This window comes from Nicotiana tabacum, chromosome 23 (genome assembly GCF_000715075.1).
Source record: "Nicotiana tabacum cultivar K326 chromosome 23, ASM71507v2, whole genome shotgun sequence".
Lineage (NCBI taxonomy): Eukaryota > Viridiplantae > Streptophyta > Magnoliopsida > Solanales > Solanaceae > Nicotiana > Nicotiana tabacum.
In genome coordinates this window covers 145,899,738-145,914,317 of record NC_134102.1, presented here as the reverse complement: position 1 = coordinate 145,914,317, position 14,580 = coordinate 145,899,738, and the positions used below count along the sequence as shown (strand labels likewise).

Genomic DNA, 14,580 nt, shown 5'->3' with positions numbered 1-14,580 from the left:
TTTGCCTTGACATTATTTAAAGGACATGCATGTGAGAAAATATAATGCGACTGAAAATTATTTTTGCTTAGAATTAAAATAGTGTCGGTGAAAATACAATTACGGTTGAAACATAAAATGAAGAAAAATAAAATATCTTCAGGCTGAGACACAGATATCTCGCTCTCTTTAAGGAGAGTCAAGCCAACTGCAACAAAGTTTTCACTAGTCCAGCAATAATCCTCTTGACTTGTTTCTCCCCGGATACAACAGTCCGATCACGTCGTATGACTCAAACAAACTCTAGACAAGTTGTTGAGTCCAGAACTCCACAAGATGAACACCTTCCTTCAATAAAAGTAAAAACTCTCTTCTTCTTTTTTCACAACTTTAACCTCACTTTTTTAAACACTCTACAATTATTTTTTATACCACATTATGGAAGAAAAACTTCTATTTATAGGTGTAGGAATTCTTCCTTGAATTAAATTGGAAGAAAGTCACTACTAGAAATTCGGCCAAAACCGATTGCGATTGACTGACCCACTTCGGTAGGTCAAATAATCGGCCGAAAAACTGACCGAAGTCGGTCAGTTTTTCAAAATATTTTATTTTTCAATTTGTTTTACGAAACCAACCAACTTTGGTCATTTTTTTAGCGCAAAAAGACGGAAACCTATTTTTGCGTCCCGCAAAATTTATTTTTCAAGAAACCGACCAACTTTGGTCGGATTTTCATTTAAACTAAATTAAAATTAAAATTCAAAAAAACGATCGATCTTCGGCCGAATTTTAAAAAATAATCGATTTCGGTCGGTAATTTTATTTTTTAATAAAATCGACCGACATCGGTCAGTTATTTTCGCTCGAAAATGCAATTAAAGAGTATAAATAAAATAAAGTGGTAGAATAGTATCCTGCCACAGTACAGACCAGGGTTCAATTTTCAAAATGGTGTATTTTTCAATTACATAATTAAAAATACCGACCGAATTCGGTAAATTTTTTCTTTTTTGGAAATTAATTGACCAACCGAAATTGGTCATAAAATACCGATCGAAGTCGGTCGGTTGGCTCTACCGGCCATATGATTAATATCTGTCATGAATCGGTCGGTTTTCGATCGATTTTTGCTAATTACCGACCAACATCGGTCGGTTTTTTCCCGTTTTTTAGTAGTGAGTGAAATTAAGTTATGAAATCATGGAGAACATGGGATAATGGATAAATTAGTGTGTAATTGGTAACAATATCAATTGGGGTGTCTAATAAGACCTGATAAATTTAGGGACTATGTATTTGATCGAATAAAAATAGTTCACAATTCAGCTAGTATAACTTAGGGGAACTTTTAGAAATGACTATTGTTTGGAAGCTTATTGTCGGACGTAGTTATTAGCTAATTATATTTTGTAGCTACTAATTGCTTGCCATTGGATGTATGTCGTTGTATTCAATTCGGTTGTATATATTATATTCAATTCGGATGTATTCATTCTTATATATTTTACATTGTATTCAATTTTACCGTATTGAATTCAGTTGTATTCAAACAATAAAAAATTAAGAAATAGGGTATTTACCGCTATATTCAATTCAGTTGTATACATTATACTCAATTCGGCTATATTCATTTTTAACTATTTTACATTGTATTCAATTTCACTGTATTCAATTTGGCTATATTTAAACAACAAAAAATCATAAATACAGTGATATTCGGTTGTATTCAATTTATTGTATTCATTTGTAGCTGATTTCACACTAGATTTAATTTACTGTATTTAATTCGGTTGTATTCAAACAATAAAATTTCAAATAATATATACATCGATCTGCCACAAAATAACCTTCGGAATACATAAATATAGAAAAAAATACAAAAAAAATTATATTTGCATTAAAAATACAGAATACACTCAAATTTGAGTGTACTTGTACAAAATATAATGTATTTGTATTATTGTATGTGACTCAATAGCAAAGAAGAGAAGAAAGTTCGTCAGAGATGGCGTCTTTCAGCCAGACAAAATACTGTATACATTGTATTAAAACTAAAAATGTAGATGAACAAAGAAGGAGAAGAAGTCATGGATTCCAAAGAAGGAGAACCCAAGTACCAAAAATGGATTTTAAGCGGCAAAACAAGATGAAAAAAGGCTTTGTTTTGAGTAAATCAGAATATCGGTCAACGGAGTTAGTGGGCCTTCCCCGACGAAGCAGATCTAGGATTTCAGAAAGAGAGAGGAGAGAGAAAGAGAGCCATGGATTCTGGCATCTCCGTTAGATCCAGATCTGGTGACGCCTCTGATCTTCCTCCTCCATTATTTTTCGCCGTCGATAATGGACCCATCACGGGTAGAGCTGGACGGTGGCCAAAAAAATATAGGGAAAAGAGAGAGAAGATTGAGGGAAAAAAGGAAAGAGAGTTGAGGGGGAAGAGAGAAGGGGTTATGGAAAAAGTTGAGGGATCAGTTGTATATATTTGTATTTTGCTATAAAATATAAAAAGTAACTATAAATAATAATATTTTTGAAGTATTTTAGCTTATAATAAATATGGTGCATTATTTAGCTATATCATGCAAAATTTCCTATAACTTAACACATTTAAGAGCCCGTTTGGATTAACTTTAAAAAGTGACTTTTCAGAAAAAATAGTTTTTAAGCCTTTTAGCAATAAGTTGGGATCGCCCAACTTATTACTTTTGACTTATTTTAAGTCGTTTTAAACTTATTTTAAGTACTTTATAGCTTTATCAAACACGGAAAAAAGAGATGCTAAAAATCACTTGAAAAGTTTGATTTGACCAGCTTAAAAAGCTTATCCAAACATCCTCTAAAAGTTACTACTGCTTTTGGGCGGAAGGCGACCTAACTCGGCCCAAAGTTAAAAGAGGAAGTCCAGGGAAAGGACGTAAGGAGGGTTTTGTTTCCTTGAAGCTAGGGGATAGGAGCAAGGAAGAGGGAGAGGCAGGATTCTCTAGGTAGATACGGCGGGGAATAGCAACAGGAAGTAGCAGAGAGAGGTGAGAGGTGAGAAGATATGTGGCGCGGTCTGAGTGCTGGAAATGGCGTAGCAACTGTATTTCTCAGGCATTTCTCGCGGAAAAGGGCACCAAATCTTAGGAAGATCAACCCCAAGGTTCCACCCCAAGAAGCTGCTGAAATTGCAGAATCTCTTTACCATGTTATCCAGCAGCACGGTCCCCTCACCCTCCCCAATACTTGGAACCTCGCCAAGGTGACACTTTCTGACCCTTCTCTCATCCTTCCTGCATACATCATTTGGGTAAATATTATATATATTCCGTGAATTTTTTATATATATATTCCGGGTATTATTTTTTTCCCAATACAACAAGGCCCATACCCTCCGAAAATGCACGAAGAAGATACTAGCTCAAGAATAATACAATATTGATTTCTGCCCTTTGCTCTTGTCCTGATACCTATTTGAAATCTTAAAAGTTTTGCATTTAGTGTCTGACAATTGAGGACCTGTTCAGAGAATGAAATGAGGATAGACAATTAGCATATGACAAATGATGCAACAAATTTAAGACATACACTTGGCGTTAGAGGCGAAAAGCAAGCAACCATGTCTAACCTAACACAATAGTTTCCTATTTGAGTTTATTTCTTAAATTTTTTCATGACTACGTTGTCTAGCAGTCATACCTATGAAACCTTTATTACTGTAATGAATTTACCACAAGATAGTCCTCGGTTCCTTTATGTTTCAGATCACTCTTTTGATGCAGTAGAATTTCTTTTCTGTAACATTTTTTTTTTTCAAAGGTCTCTTGTTGGTCGCTCTTTCCTTAAGGTTGTATTTGTGTATCAGATTAAACATATGCATGAATATTGACATTGATTCAGTATGAGTAATGGCATCTATGGAGTATATTAAGTATTTACCTTATGGGAAAAGTTACACAGCGAAGTATATCTAGAAGTGGTGAAAAGCTAAAACCACGTCCATAAATTTGCAACTTCTTCATTTATCTATGAACCATATTCTATGCCACTCAGAGGTGGACCTACGTCGGGTGTTGTTATGAATAGGATAAACCAAAGTAAAGTGCTTGGGCCTGAGAATGGGTTGCGCACGAGTCAGGATGTGAAACAGCCCACCAAGAGGTTATTGGACTACAACTGGGACCTAGGTTAGAGCAGTGTTTTTAAGAGCGAGAAGCGCAAAAAAGCGACAAGGGCTCGCCTCGCTTCAAAAGCGAAGCGCAAAGCGAAGCGCACGCTTTATTAAAGTGAAGCGCAATTCTTAAAAAACATAATGTAAACCTTGCAAAGACACAATATAAAATTATAAATAATCAAAAAGTTCAAATTGTCAAAATCAAAGCTACTAAATTACTAGAATCAACCTCTTATTCTTCTACTCTTCTTGTTCTTCTTCAAGATTGTCAAAATCTTGAATTCCTCTATTATCTTCATATTGCTCGTCATCTTCCTCCTCCCCCTCCTCTTCCTCTTCATGATCACTTTCATCTTCATCAATTAGGGATAGGGATCGACTTGTAGTAGCTACACTTTTTCCCTTCCTAATCGAGCTTGAACTTGAAGTATTCCCCCTTAAACCATAAGGATTCTCCCCAACTCCACTAGCAACCGCAACATCACCCCAAGTGAAATTAGAATCGCCTTCAAATACTTCTTCATCTTCACAATTTTCGGGGACTCCGGTTAGCCACTCATTAGCCTCATCAATATTGTCCAAAAGAATTGGATCAATTAGATTGCGGTGGTTGTAGCGACGCCTCAATGCTCTATTGTATTTTATGAACACTAGATTATGGAGGCGCTTCAAGGTTAGTCGATTCCTCTTCTTTGTATGAATCTGCAAACAAGATGTGTCAACTAATTAGTAGGAGTTGGGACAATTGAGATATAATTTACTTTATCTCAAAACACGAAATAATTCTTTTTATTTCTCACGTGTTCAAAAACGCTCCAGTTCCTTTCACATCCGGATGAGCTACAAGTTAAACTTAGAACTCTGATGGCGAAAGTCTGTAAATCCGGAGTCTCTACACCATATTGGTCCCACCACTCAACTATAGAAGTGAAAAAAAAAATTCAAAAGTTAATAAGTATAAAAAATACATTAAAGTTAGAGCTATAAAATATAGAAGCACTTGGTCACCTGGCGATTTCGTCTTTCTTTGTTTAATAGCAAGTCGGAGCTTAAAAAGTCCCTCAGCTGCCTTGTAAATAGCAAGTTGATCTACTATCTTTTCTTGCATGTCTTCATCTGGGGTCAACTTGATAACAACCTCATGAAATCCTGTCCACACTTCTCTAGCCAATGAATTATTCTCATGCTGATCATAAAAGAGTGACGGGTTCAGAATAAGTCCAGCTGCATGCAAAGGTCTATGAAGTTGCTCACTCCATCTTGCATCAATGATCTGAAAGATCTTTGCATATTTCTGCTCATCAGTGAATGATGCTTGAATAGCCTCCTTTGCCCTATCCATAGCTTCATAGAGGTAGCCCATTGGTGGTTTTTGCTCCCCATCCACCAAACGGAGTACTTTAACCAAAGGGCCACCAATTTTAAGAGCATGAAGGACATTATTCCAAAAAGAATAATAAAGAATAATGCGTGCAACATCTTTCCCTGCACTTTCCTTTGCAAATTTACTCTTGCTCCATTCCTCTGAAGTGAACAACTTTCTCAAATTGGATTTTTGCAAGTGGATACTATGTAAAGTCAAGAAAGCAGTGGCGAACCTTGTTTTGCCCGGTTTCACCAAATTTTTTTGTCCGGTGAATCTTCTCATCATATTCAATAACAAGGGCCGCTAAGAAATATAAGAATGTACCCTAACGCCCTGGCCAAAAACTGTAGAGAAGGGTTTTTCCTTGAAAATATCCCCGAAGATTAAGTTGATACAATGAGCCGCACATGGAGTCCAATAGACATTCTTGTACGCTCCTTCCACCATGCCACCCGCTTTCACATTTTCACTCGCATTATCAGTTACCACTTGAACAACTTTGCTTGGGCCAATCTTTTCAATGGTGTTCTGAAACAAGGTGAACATTTTGATGTGGTCAGTGGATGAGTCGCTAGCATCAATGGACTCAAGAAACAAACTTCCCTTGGGAGAATTCACCAACACGTTAATAATCATTTTCCCAGTTCTTGCCGTCCACTTATCCATCATAATGGAGCAGCCATACTTGTTCCACGCAACTTTATGTTCCTCCATAATTTTATTAGTCTCCTCCACTTCCTTATTTAGATAAGGACCTCTGATTTCATGATAAGTGGGAGGCTTCATTCCAGGTCCGTATTGACCAACGGCCTCAATAAAGTCTCCAAAAGTGTCAGTATAGTTGACACAGTTGAAGGGGAGCCCAGCATCATAGACCCATCGTGCAAAAGCTCTAACTGCACGATCCCTCAAAATGTCCTTAGCAATTATTTGTACATCTTTTCCACCGCTCTTTCCTTCCGGCTTCTTTGGGAAATAGCAATCTATAGGACCTTTAGTCCTACTCGTACCCGTCGATCCATGGCTTGAAGAGATTGCATCTCTTCCCCGTTTTGTTGGAAGTGACAATTCTTCAATATCATCATCACCATCATCATCAAGATTGGTCACTAATGGTTGATGACTCATTTGATTTTTTTGCTCCTTCTTCTTCTCAACAAAATTCTTTATTTCATCCCTCACCTCCGGTGGACATTTCGGACAACTTGTAACGTTTCTATCGCCACCAATAAGATGGAATTTAAAGCGATAAATTCCACCCGTTGTAATCTTGTTACAAAACTTGCATACAATATTTGTATTCTTCTCATTAACTCTATCGCCATATCGCCAAGCCGGGTCTTTATCTTCGATCTTTGAGACATTTTGAAATCCCTATTAAGATATAAGAAAATACATAATCAAATAAACTGAAAATACATATAATATATATAATAATTAATTTTATAAACCGAAATACACATTAAAAAAATCAAATAAACTAAAATATAACATATATAATTTTCTAAAATGAAATACATATAAAATTAATCAAATAAACTGAAAACATAACATATATATAATAATTAATTTTATATACTGAAAAATACATTAAAAAAATCAAATAAACTGAAAAATATAACATATATAAATAATAATTAATTTTATATACTGAAATATACATTAAAAAAATCAAATAAACTAAAATATAACATATATATATATATATAATAATTAATTTTCTAAAGTGAAATACATATAAAATTAATCAAATAAACTGAAAAATATAACATATATAAATAATAATTAACTTTATATACTGAAATATACATTAAAAAATCAAATAAACTAAAATATAACATATATATATAATAATTAATTTTCTAAAATGAAATACATATAAAATTAATCAAATAAACTGAAAATATAACATATATAAATAATAATTAATATTATATACTGAAATATACATTAAAAAATCAAATAAACTGAAAAATATAACATATATAAATAATAATTAATTTTATATGCTGAAATATACATTAAAAAAATCAAATAAACTGAAAAATATAACATATATAAATAATAATTAATTTTATAAACTAAAATACATATTAAAAGTAATAAATAAGAAGAATAAAAGGGGGAAAAAAACAAAATGGGTTAGAGATAAAAGGAAGAAGAAGACGCTGAAGTCTGAACAGTGCAAACTGGACTGTTAGAGATAAACGAAGAAGAAGAAGGAAGAAAGAAGGAAAAAGAAAGAAAAAAAAAGCCGAATCTGACGGGACCAAGAAGAAGAAAGAAAGAAGAAAGGAGAAGAAGAAAATTACCTGGACTGGTCAGCAATGTCGATAAAGTTGAACCCTAGGCTTTGGTCAACCTCGATCGAAGAAGAGAGAAGAAGAAATGGCCAATTTTTGTCAATTTAGGGTCTGTTTTGTATAATAAAAAAACAGACCCAAAGTTTTTTTTTTTAAAAAAGGGCCCTCTGCGCTTTTTTAACAGAAGCGATCGCTTCGTCGCTTTACTCGCTTCGTCGATTCCTCCATTGAAGCGTGCGCTTCCCTCGGTTGAGTCGCCTCAGGCAGCTAGAAGCGACGCTGAGTCGCGTCGCGCTTAAAGCGACGAAGCGATCGCTTTTCTAAACACTGGGTTAGAGATATATGTGTCAAGGAACTAATGGACAATAAAAGGAATGTAGTTACTATAATTACCAGTTCGTGCAAGTATACGGTTATGCAAATTGTTATTTGGAAATTCCCCTCTCTTGATCTCTCTCCCTCGTCTGTTTCTCTCTGGGACTCTGTCTTCCCATCTACTTTCTTTGTGTCACTATCCTTACTTACTATTACTCTTCAATGTAATTCCTTTGTTCAGTACCAATATATCAATTGTTATTTATGTATTTGGTTGTGGAGATTGGAACCATTACATTGGTGCTTTCATCGATTCGTATTCCATGGATCTCTACTCTTCTGCCATTATCCATTATCACCTCAATGTCATCCAGGATTTACTAATGGTAATGATGGACAATAACGCCCGTATGCTCAGACACCTCGACAACATAGAGAACATGCTGCCCGCCTCCTCCAAGACGACCCCCACGCTCCACAGCACTCAGACGTGGTTGTGTCTTTGCACGATAAGTACGAAGCAGAGGAATTCTCAGCACCTCTTGTTATTGCAAAACCAAAGATTGATTCTGATTTGGATAAAGGACTCTCCAACACTGTGCACAATTCCGAGGAGGACAATTCAAGAAGTTGTGCCCGATAGGGAAATTGACATGGAAGTTGCAAATTCCATGAGGAACAATTCAGTAAATCCTGAAACCCAGGTGTCCAATGAAATGTTTCAACCATTTTCCGCAGTTTAAGTATGCTTACAGTCACCTTATCATATTTGATGATCAACTAGCACTGCCATGTATGCTTATCGCTTCCAGTCACGGCCAACCTATAGGCAGGGATATAATTGATTACTTAAGTGAACTTTATCGTGCTAAATCCTTGTGTCGATTTCCACCTGATCACTTCGGATTACACTTTCCGTTTGATCCTGGTTCAAGGTATCTTACCACATACTTTGGAAGTACAAGAAAATATATATCTGGTGATGCGTTGGGCAATTTGACGTCTGATATGCTTATGGTGTCAACATTATGGAACAGACTAATGAGAAGAAGAGGGACACTATTAACACAATCACTTGTATTTTTTATTAAATCTGCTGCAACGGTACTTGCCTACATCTTTCAAGCTATATTCCATGGAAGTGTTGGTGTAGGCATAGACAAGTTGGTTAAGCAGTTGAGTGCTATGTAGGTGCACCTATGCCAGCCAACGGTCTTCGCGATGCGATATATTCTGTCTCTACTATTTGGTGCCGTGTTAAGGAGGCTGACGCTCAGGAGAATGCGAGGCTAGAAATGGCCAGAAACTTTGGAGGGTTATTATGCATCTTTCATAATGAAGATATTTACTTTTATGTTATGTTGGAACTTCCTAGGATATCTCGTATTATTCCCAAGCTAAATGAGCTCTTGTTCTATTTCAGAAACACTGCCTTGAAAACATTCCTGATGGTTTCCTCTTTGAATCACTCTTGGTGTGCTATTTGATTCTTTCCTTGTTAAAACCCTTGTCCATTCCTACTTTGACTTTCTTTATCAATTTCAATTGCAAAATAGGCAATTGCTGGCCAAATATCAGATTTCAAATGCAAAATTGCCCATAACTGTTATATTGGATAGTTCCAAGCTTTTGGTTGAACCTGAAGTGTTTGAATCACTGTGGGAAGGGAGTTACATCTGGATTAAATATGGGATACGATTGATGCATCTGATTAAATTCTTACATGGTAGACCAACAAGGGAGTCAAGTAAGGAATATTTTGTAGAGTTTATTATGACACTTCTTGCTGCACTTTTGTATGGGTTTATCCGGGCATTCGCTAAGGTTCTACCAGTAAATAGACAAGGAAATTTCATTTCTCCTGGAGGTGTGCTTTGTTATGTGGAGAAAAGGATGAATGCTGTTTATAATATGCGCTTGCGCTTTCATCCTTCGATGCTTGCTCCGCTAGCTTTGAAATCATTGAAGCTTGATTTGCTTGCATATGGGAACACTAGTTTCCAAAAAGTGACCTTCACAAAGACAGTCGCCGTCATAGGTGGAAATGGCTTAGGAGAAAGTATAGTTGCATTGCTGCTGGAAAGATTTTATGACCCAATTGAGAGTCAAGTGTTGCTGGTCATTATGGACACAAGTGCATTACGACTAAGATGGTTGCTGGATCCAATTGGCTTTAAGGATCAAGAACCTGCATCATTTGCTATCACTATACTTGAGATCATACTGTACAGAAAGCTTGTAGCATATATCCCTGAAGGTCTAGCTGATGCCTTTGTTGTCATTGAGCTGAGCAAACACTTGTTTGTCTTATGGAGTTTCAATGTTGAGCAGAGCCAAATTGATATTGTTGACGTGCTTGTTGTTGCTGCAACAAGTACATTGGGTCACATATTCTTCCTAGGCCATTATGAACATTTCGGTATGGCGACAATTTGTGGCGACTATGCTATTAGTACTATCCCGTACTCGAACCTTGGGGACAAGGTTCTTTTCGAGGACGGGAGTATTGTTATGAATAGGATAAACCAAAGTAAAGTATTTGGGCCTGAGAATGGGTTGCGCACGAGTCAGGATGTGAAACAGCCCACCAAGAGGTTATTGGACTACAACTGGGACCTAGGTTAGAGGTACATGTGTCAAGGAATTAATGGACAATAGAAGGAATGTAGTTACTATAATTACCAGTTCGTGCAAGTATACGGTTATGCAAATTGTTATTTGAAAATTCCCCTCTCCTGATCTCTCTCCCTCGTCTGTTTCTCTCTCGGACTCTGTCTTCCCATCTCCTTTCTTTGTGTCACTATCCTTACTTACTATTACTCTTCAGTGTAATTCCTTTGTTCAGTATCAATATATCAATTGTTATTTCTGTATTTGGTTGTGGAGATTGGAACCATTACAGGTGTAGAGGGGTCACTGGCACCTGTTAACATTAGAAAAACTCTCTCTCTATGTATGTGTGTATATACCTTGAAAAACGTCTACATATTTTCCTGGGACCCCTAAACACAAAGGCTCTCTGGAGGCACTCGTCGAAGCCACTGTTTGGTGATAAATACTTGGATTCTATTTTTTTAAAAAGCCCCCCCCCCCCCCCTCCTCTCTCTCTCTCTCCACGATAGAAAATCCCCTTCTCCAATTCTCAAAACCCTCCTTACTTAACTCAACAACTCCAATAAGCAGCATGCATATCGCCACCAGATAATTCTTGCCAGAAGTTTAGCCGGCAAGGCACTACAAGTTGTGTCCGCGCCACCTTTAAATCTTGGGCTCCCCTCTGATGCCACTCCCCTCCTCGAAAATTGACGATGCACAAGTGATATGTTTTTTGAGAATGGAAGTTCATTCTATTAAAACAAATTTTACAGCATTTTTCTTTAAACTAATTCTAGCAAATGGATGAAGGCGTAAAGAAGCAAAGGCACTTAAGGATTAAAAAAATATGACTAAACCTAGCTCGTAAGAAATTAAAGATTTAGGATTAAACTTCTTAAATACCAGGGCATTTGATGCATAAAGAGCTCCAAAACATGATCAGGAAAGGGTGATTTGTAGGGGTGGGCATATTTCGGTCAAAACCGAACAAACCGACCGAACCGAATTTTTTTTTATTTCGGTTTCAGTTATTCGGTTTTTTCGGTCGGTTTCGATTTAAAATTTCAGTTTTTCGGTTATTAATTTTTTTAGTTCGGTTAACCGAAAAACAGAATTATTAGCATATAAATTTTTTAAGTTATATATAGGCTAAGCCCATAGGTAATAAATTAATACTATTAGGTCCAATCCATCAAAGACCCAACCCAATTAAGTAAGTCTATCAGCTTCCCAATTTTAAAGACTTTCACTCTATTAAAACTTCCACAGCATATATGATAGTATACCGGGAGGATTTCACACAGAGTTGTAATTTACAATATGTTTGAATTTTATGATCCATAATAGTGTGCAAAGTTTAGTCTTTTTTTTTTTTTTTTTATAAAAATAGTATTTTCAAGAAGTCCAAAGTTTTGGAAAAAAAATAACAAATTTGCCAGTCCTATTATTACATAGAAGGAGCCCAATATGATAATGTTGAAACCGAAAACCGATCTGAAAAAAATCGAACCGAACCAAACTTATTTCAGTTCGGTTTCGGTTACTACCTTTACAAAACCGAAAACCAAATAACCGAACCGAATTTCTTCAAACCGAACCGACCGAACGCCCACCCCTAATGATTTGTTCAGTGAACTAATGTAGAAGCGTTGTACACCAAGTAGTATTCATACAATAACCTATTCAGGTAAGGGTAATTTTCATTTTTCACCACCATGGATGTAGGAGTGGGCATAGTTTCGGTTTTACCGAAACTGGAAATTTTTCGGATTTCTTATTCGGATGTTTTGATTATGGTTCGCATTTCGGATCTTATTTTTGAAATATTAGAAATTCGGATTTGGGACATGGAATTTTTAGATATCCGTATCGAAAATCTGATTTTTTTTATACCATACATTTAGCCCTACCTATTAGACATTAGCCCGGTACCAAATCCAATACCCTTATAATTCAGTCAAAATAACCTATTAGCACATTTGAACCTGAACTCTTAGTAGTATGATCTGTTTGGACATGGTTTTACTATGTTTAGACTTGTTAATTTTCAAGGTGACTGCTTTTTAAATGTTTTTGTCCGTCAGAGTACTTTCTTAAACTGTGGAAAGTGATTCCATTGAGTTGTCTGCTTGTCACATGTTTGTAAGCGGCTGGAATTTGGTTGGTCTTTGTTTTGTTGATTCTCGGAGCCTTAATGCTTCTGTTGATAGGAATTTCCCGGATAATGGTTGCATTGCTTGCATGAGCCACTAATAAGCCATGTGTTTATAAGCAAACTTTTCTTTGGATGATTTTGACACGAATACTTTGTTTAAATGATTGTGGTGGAAATGAGGAATTATAGTTGCAATTTAACAATTATTCAGATGTTCATTTTTGTACAAAGAAGAAGCCCAACTTATAGGCTCAAAACAAAAAAATTCAGAATAACCAAACCAATTAATCCGAAGTCGAACTTAAAGCAACCGAACCAATACTTTGCAGAATTGCTAGAAGCGAGTGCTTCGTCTCTTAAAGCTCTTAAGCGAAGCGAGGGTATGATGTTTTTTGGGTGTGAGGTGAAGCAAGTTGAAAGAAGCGGCCGCTGTGAAGCAACGAAGCACTGAAGGGCTCACTTTGTTTTTTCTTAATTTTAAAAAAATGACCTTTTTAGAAATGAAAAAAAAAAAGAAGGGAGGGGACCTTTTTAGACAAAAATTAAGGGGTAGCTTATTCACTGCTGGCTGCTGCTTTGTTCTCGCTGCTGGCTGCTTTTCTTCACTGCTCCGCTGTTTCTGAAAGGGAGTTGTTGCGGCTGCTTTTTTTCCTTCTTCTGTTTTGCTAATTCTTTAGGTTTTATTTTCCTTGTTTGGTTTTTTTTTTTTTTTTTTGGAGTTTGTATAAGCAAAAAAAAAAACTATTAGTAGCAAATTGGTATTTAGTGCTTTCTCTATTTCTGCCACTCTCCTGGTTAATAGTAAAAAACAACTTATAATTGCAATCTTCTTTTATTTTTATTTTGCTTGTCGGAGGATTGTTAGTTCTTTACCTTTTCAATTGGAAGATTTGCATTATAGATGTTATTTTTGTTGAGTTCTTGTTTATTTAGTTATTTTATTTATTTCGTGTGGTGTTCATTTTGATATTCTTTTAAAATTGCACTTCACTTCAATGGAGCATGCGTTTCGCTTCTCGCTTAAAGCCCTAGGGGCCCTTGTCGCTTTTTTGCACTTCTCGCTTTAAAAATACAGGGGCTTCGATAGTTTGGCCAATGTTGAGATTTTTTTTAATAAGTCAGCCTTGAGATTCTTAACATTGTCAATATGATTATTTGACTAGATAAGTTACAATTTTGACTTGTTTTTCCTTTCAGGAAGCTAATGTTAGTGGATTAAACAGCAAATCACACATGAAGCTAATGCTCAAATGGATGAGGGGTCGAAATATGCTCAAGCAGTTCTGCCACCGCGTTGGTTCTAGCAAGAAATTCCTTCTTTCTGCCCTACCTGAAGAAACGCAGATCAACCAGGCGAATAACTCACTGGAAGTGAAGATTAAGATGGAAAAGCCTCAAGTCAAAGGTAAAAGCCTCACATAATTATGTTTTCCCTGCAAATATTGGGAGAAAGTCGAGGGAATATGATGCTGGATAAGCTTTCACAGTGAAGAAATTTCAAGCTTGTGATCTCCTTCGAATCAGGCTTGATGACACTCTTTGTACTCGCTTGTATCTTCTGGTCTTTTGTAATGGGACCTTATGCTACTGGATTATCTCCCATGGGTTTGATTAATCCCTCTTAGTTGTGGGGACATGTGATTGGAATTTTCCAACTGGATTTTATGCATTCGGCATGGTAAACATCCTCATTGATAAGCCCTTGTTATTT

General features: G+C 36.1%; 1 protein-coding gene and 1 long non-coding RNA gene across 2 annotated transcripts; one reads left to right on the top strand and one right to left on the bottom strand.

Moving 5' to 3' along the window:
* The first annotated feature begins 2,784 nt into the window (after positions 1–2,784).
* On the top strand, positions 2,785–14,567 carry LOC107823657 (uncharacterized). Its single transcript, XR_012705826.1, has 2 exons — positions 2,785–3,223; positions 14,067–14,567. It is a non-coding gene; the product is annotated as an uncharacterized LOC107823657 (long non-coding RNA).
* Positions 4,277–7,086, bottom strand: LOC142177433 (uncharacterized). Its single transcript, XM_075246022.1, has 2 exons — positions 4,936–7,086; positions 4,277–4,837 (listed from the first exon to the last, which is right to left on the bottom strand). The coding sequence occupies exon 1, from the start codon at positions 6,627–6,629 to the stop codon at positions 5,805–5,807; it is 825 nt and encodes a 274-aa protein (XP_075102123.1). The 5' UTR covers positions 6,630–7,086; the 3' UTR covers positions 4,277–4,837; positions 4,936–5,804.
* Positions 14,568–14,580: the final 13 nt, after the last annotated feature.

Coding starts and splice junctions, on each gene's coding strand:
- LOC142177433 (XM_075246022.1), bottom strand. CDS start 6,629: ATGAGTCATCAACCATTAGTGACCAATCTTGATGATGATGGTGATGAT.